Below are 4,535 nucleotides of genomic sequence, written 5' to 3'. Positions count from 1 at the left end.
CATTTTCGTGAGGGGTTTTATATTAATAACTAATTATGTTAGGTTGTTTCAACGCTGTGGTAAGATTCTAGACCAGCACCTTATTTCTTTCTGGCAATTTTAATTTTTGACAACTCGTTTTGCTACTGTATAAACAAAATAAAACAAGTGTTAGGAATTGAGCCTAAGGTGTTGGTCTATAATTCTACAGCGTGAAAACAATTGTTAAATCAAAGTACAATATTTGGGTTCGGGAGCTCTTCTAGAATCCTACCACAGTCCACATTTTCTGGGTTAAGGTGCGGGTTAGCGTTTTGGGTTAGGGTGGGTCAAGTATTGTTATTAAATAATAATACTTGTGGCACACCCAAACGCTAACTCACACCCTAACCCAAATGTTATGCGTTGATTTAATACTTTTCTAGACCAGCGCAAGGTTAGGGTGCTGTTTGGGTGTGGGAGGGTCAGTTATTATTTTATTTATTATTTAATAATAATACTTGACCTACCCCACCTCCAACACTAACTCGCACCCTAACCCAAAAAATAATGTTCATTGTCATAGCGCCTGCAAATCTTGTGGGGTATGCTGAAGTACAGTCTGGGGGACTGGGGGTGAACATGTCTGCTTTTCTTACTCTAACACTGTTACATAGAGTAGCTGTTTTGAAGCAAACTCATGTGCACACATGCAGCTCAAAATCAAATTGAAAATTGAGAAAAAACTTCTTAAAATTGGGTGAAAAATTGTTATTTTTGAACTGGGGGAAATTTTTATAAATAAAAAGGTGTGTTATAATAAAGTTAATAGAAATTGTTTGCCGAAATTAGAGTCACACAATGAAGTGCAACATGCCATAGTACCTTATGGCTGAATAGATGTGCTTCAGAGACACAACAATGGGTAAACAAGGGCCATGTTAATTTTTGCGTTTACGTAATTAAAACAGCCAAAAATATAATTTAGGCCTTAGATGGAACAGCATGGCCTGGTTCCTCCTTAATATGCCCATGTGAATGTCATACCTGTCTATTGAACAGGAATGGCGACTATCATGATTGCTTTTCAACTCAATAAAGAAGTATTTGCCAAATCAAGTAAAACTGTAAATACACAACAGTTCTATCAAAACTTAGCACTTTTTAAACTAACAAACAATCTATATCAGTGGTTCTCAACCTGGGGGTCGCAAGAGGTTGTCTGGGGGGGTCGCCGTGTAGTGTTTGATAAAGAAAAACTTCATAAGAAACAAGCACTATGAACCAAAAGTTTAGCAGTATAGAATGCACAAAAGCAAGTCTAACATTTGTCTTTGTGTGACTTTTGCTGCAGTGAACCTGTAGCGTTTATGACGTCACAATTACAAAATTCGGGCCAAAAACGATAAATTGTCTTAATTTTAACTGCTGTGCCCGGCGGTTTTTAAATTATTAGGACAGTAAGCTTTCTGTTCTATTTGGCCGAATTTATTTGAAACTTTGTGGGATGAAGTAAATCCACAGGCTCAAGAGGCCTCCAAAATTGTTTATACCAACTTTACCAGCGAAAAATCAAAAAAATTTCGCTTCGCACGATTATGTGGCATATTTCGACAATTTTTCTGTGCAGCATAAAAGCGTCAGGTAAAGTATAGGGCACTTTAGTATCAAAATTAAATTTAGGCCAACTTACAATAAAATTTGTGCTAGGTTTACAATAGGTGACAGGCAAAGTATTTCTACTTGTCAGCGGTATCATAACTTTTACATAGCCTTTTCTAAAACATCAACAGAATTCCGGTAATAACATTTTGGTGTTGTCGTTTTAGCAAAAGGAACAAGAATTTACAAAAAGCTTTATTATTGGACTACCGTTAACGACTAACCGTTTTTTTGTAAATTTGTGAGGAATTTTGGCTGCTCACCAAGAACAGTTACCTCCATTAATTCTTTTTAGTCTCGCACTAGGTACATGCTTAGTATTATTTGACCTAAAATATCTAAATTTCACACCAACAGTGTCCTAATATTTAATCCATCATCTGACAACCCTGCTGGCTCAAACCGTAACTTTAGCTTGTTGTGCAATGTGCATAGCACATTTTAGCCAAATTTTGATGCAATCCTAGTCTAGATTTTTTTCCTATTCGAATTTTGCCAATTTTAAAATGTGTTTTTTATTTACTCAGGTTTATGTATCACACACTATAATTGGGGGATCGCGAAAGTTATTGAAAACTCAAAAGGGGTCGCGAGAACAAAAAAGTTGAGAACCACTGATCTATATGTTAAACACTGGCTTTTCCCTGCTAAACAACGTGCTTCGTACTTTTTTCAGGATGGTCCTGCCAATTTTAGTGCACAATGATCCTACATATTCATCATCTTAAAAATATATAGGATTGAATATGAGTAGAACGTGCATAAACGTTTTTTTGCAAATTAATCTTTTAAAAAAAAAATTTTTTTTTGGACCAATTTCTTCGGTTTTATGTCTGATTCTTTGGCAGACATAGTCGCCAAGTCGCCAGCTTTCTGCGATACTGGTTGTTACAGCCAAGGTTCTTTCATGTAGCTTTTCACCAAGCCAGAAGGCTATTTAAATGGATTGGAGAATAAATCATAAAAATAAATTATAATTCTTAAATTTAACTATATTACGAAAATTAATTTAATGTTACCACAACCTAAACCCAAATCAATTTATAATCATTAATGGGTGTATGTATGTTATTTAGAAACTTTCAATGTTTTCCAGACCGGGACATGTTTATGCATTCTAAAATTGTGCGACTGTTATGAAGTTAACCACTGTGGAACATAAGGCAAGTGCACCCACGAGTTTTCTCAACCTTTCAAAATGCACCCGAAAATAAATTGCCGAACTGCCAAAAAAAAAAAAAAAACGCTTGCACCCTTATTTTTTGCTCTGGCATATGTTTATAGTGCAATGTGTATACACACATAGTGCATCAGAAAATTATTAAGTGCACCCGAGGCCTCTTTTCACCTTTGTTGCACCTGGATTTTTTCGGCCGTGCACCTGTGAGATCTCATACTTTCCAGACAGGAAGTTAAATGCTAAAATTTGGGAATTGTAAATGCATTTTAATGACTATTCCATGCTGAATGCGTTGCACAGAGATTTTCCAAAAAATGCATGACTGCAGCCACAGTCAAGAGTGCAACTGCATCGGGGATTTATACAAGCCAAACTTTTAAACCTGATATGTGGGGTTAAACATGCAATCTGGCTAAAAAGCCATTTCAATGTAGCTAAGAAAAGGCTATTTACCGGCTAATAATATATTTTAAATGAATGCATAATCACTTTAAATGAATGTATAATCAAATGGTGTATGTAAACGCGACCTAAATAAGTTATATTGCAAATGACCTGACTGGGATTTTTTTTTTTTTTTTAGAATACTTCACAACAATCCTTATCACGACAGAAACAATTTGATTGTTTAATAGCAGGTAGAATTTAGAGCGGCATTACAATATTTTTTTGTCTTTCTGTTCATTTAGAAATATTGTACATAGTTTAACGATGACCAGCACTGAAGTGGATTTGTTGGATGTTTTTAATGACACTGAAGATACGTCTGATTTTTTGGGATTTGACTCTGACACGTCTAGTTCCTTGGAAATTAATTCAAGTAACCAATCTGATGTTTCGTCAAGTGTTGAATCAAGTGATGATAGTGGCAGCGATAGTGAGACTGAGTATGCAGATATTGCACGAAAGCAAAAACAGCAAATGAATAAGAAAAAACAAATTTTAAATAAGCTAATGGAGGAACTAAATGAAGATCCACTGTTTTGCAAGATGAAGACTTCAACACCAGAAAGAAGAAAAACACTAGCAAGATCAAATAGAGTATTTTCAAATTTCAACTATCGATTTGATAGGCCTGTTACCCGGTCTAGAAATTCAAGCCTTGAAGGAGGCAGCATTCCAATGCACCAGCAGTTGACTGTTAAAATGTTTGCTCAGAAGCGAAAGTTTACTAGGAATGACAACCATGATGATAATCATCCAAAACGTCATCGTTCATCACAGGCTGCACCGCACATCATCCTACCTGTGGAAGATGTCACTGCTCATATGCTTAGCAATATTGCACAACATTCAGCGGGTAAAAATTATGATCCTTGTAATGGCACAAGCTGCCACCAGTGCAGACAAAAAACTACAGACACCAAATCTTGTTGTCGCTACGAAAAATGTGTCGGCATTAGAGGTCAGTTTTGTGGACCATGCTTGTTAAACAGGTATGGAGAGTCAGTGCATGAAGCACTGTTGGATCCAGATTGGAAATGTCCAGTATGCAGAGGATTCTGCAACTGCAGTATTTGCCGAAATCGCAAAGGAAAATGTCCAACAGGAATTCTAATTGGATTAGCTAGGCAAAGTGGCCATAACAATGTGAAAGACTATCTAAAAAAGTTAGAAAATTCTGATGTTGAAGAATAAAATAAAAAAAATATACATGGAAAGACTCTTTAGTTTTTGGATTATGTACAGAATGTATTTTTTGCTGTTTATTTTTTTTCAATGAATAAAAAGTGGT

At 35.7% G+C, this 4,535-nt stretch overlaps 1 protein-coding gene across 1 annotated transcript; it reads left to right on the top strand.

Moving 5' to 3' along the window:
- The first annotated feature begins 3,494 nt into the window (after nt 1-3,494).
- Nucleotides 3,495-4,535, top strand: LOC146161046 (cell division cycle-associated protein 7-like). Its single transcript, XM_083385509.1, has one exon. It carries the CDS (start codon nt 3,512-3,514, stop codon nt 4,436-4,438), a length of 927 nt encoding a protein of 308 aa, XP_083241635.1. The 5' UTR covers nt 3,495-3,511; the 3' UTR covers nt 4,439-4,535.

Source organism: Ascidiella aspersa, chromosome 3 (genome assembly GCF_963924565.1).
Source record: "Ascidiella aspersa chromosome 3, kaAscAspe10.2, whole genome shotgun sequence".
In the NCBI taxonomy this organism is placed as follows: Eukaryota; Metazoa; Chordata; class Ascidiacea; order Phlebobranchia; family Ascidiidae; genus Ascidiella; species Ascidiella aspersa.
This window is presented reverse-complemented; position numbering and strand designations above follow the sequence as displayed.

Coding starts and splice junctions, on each gene's coding strand:
- LOC146161046 (XM_083385509.1), top strand. CDS start 3,512: ATGACCAGCACTGAAGTGGATTTGTTGGATGTTTTTAATGACACTGAA.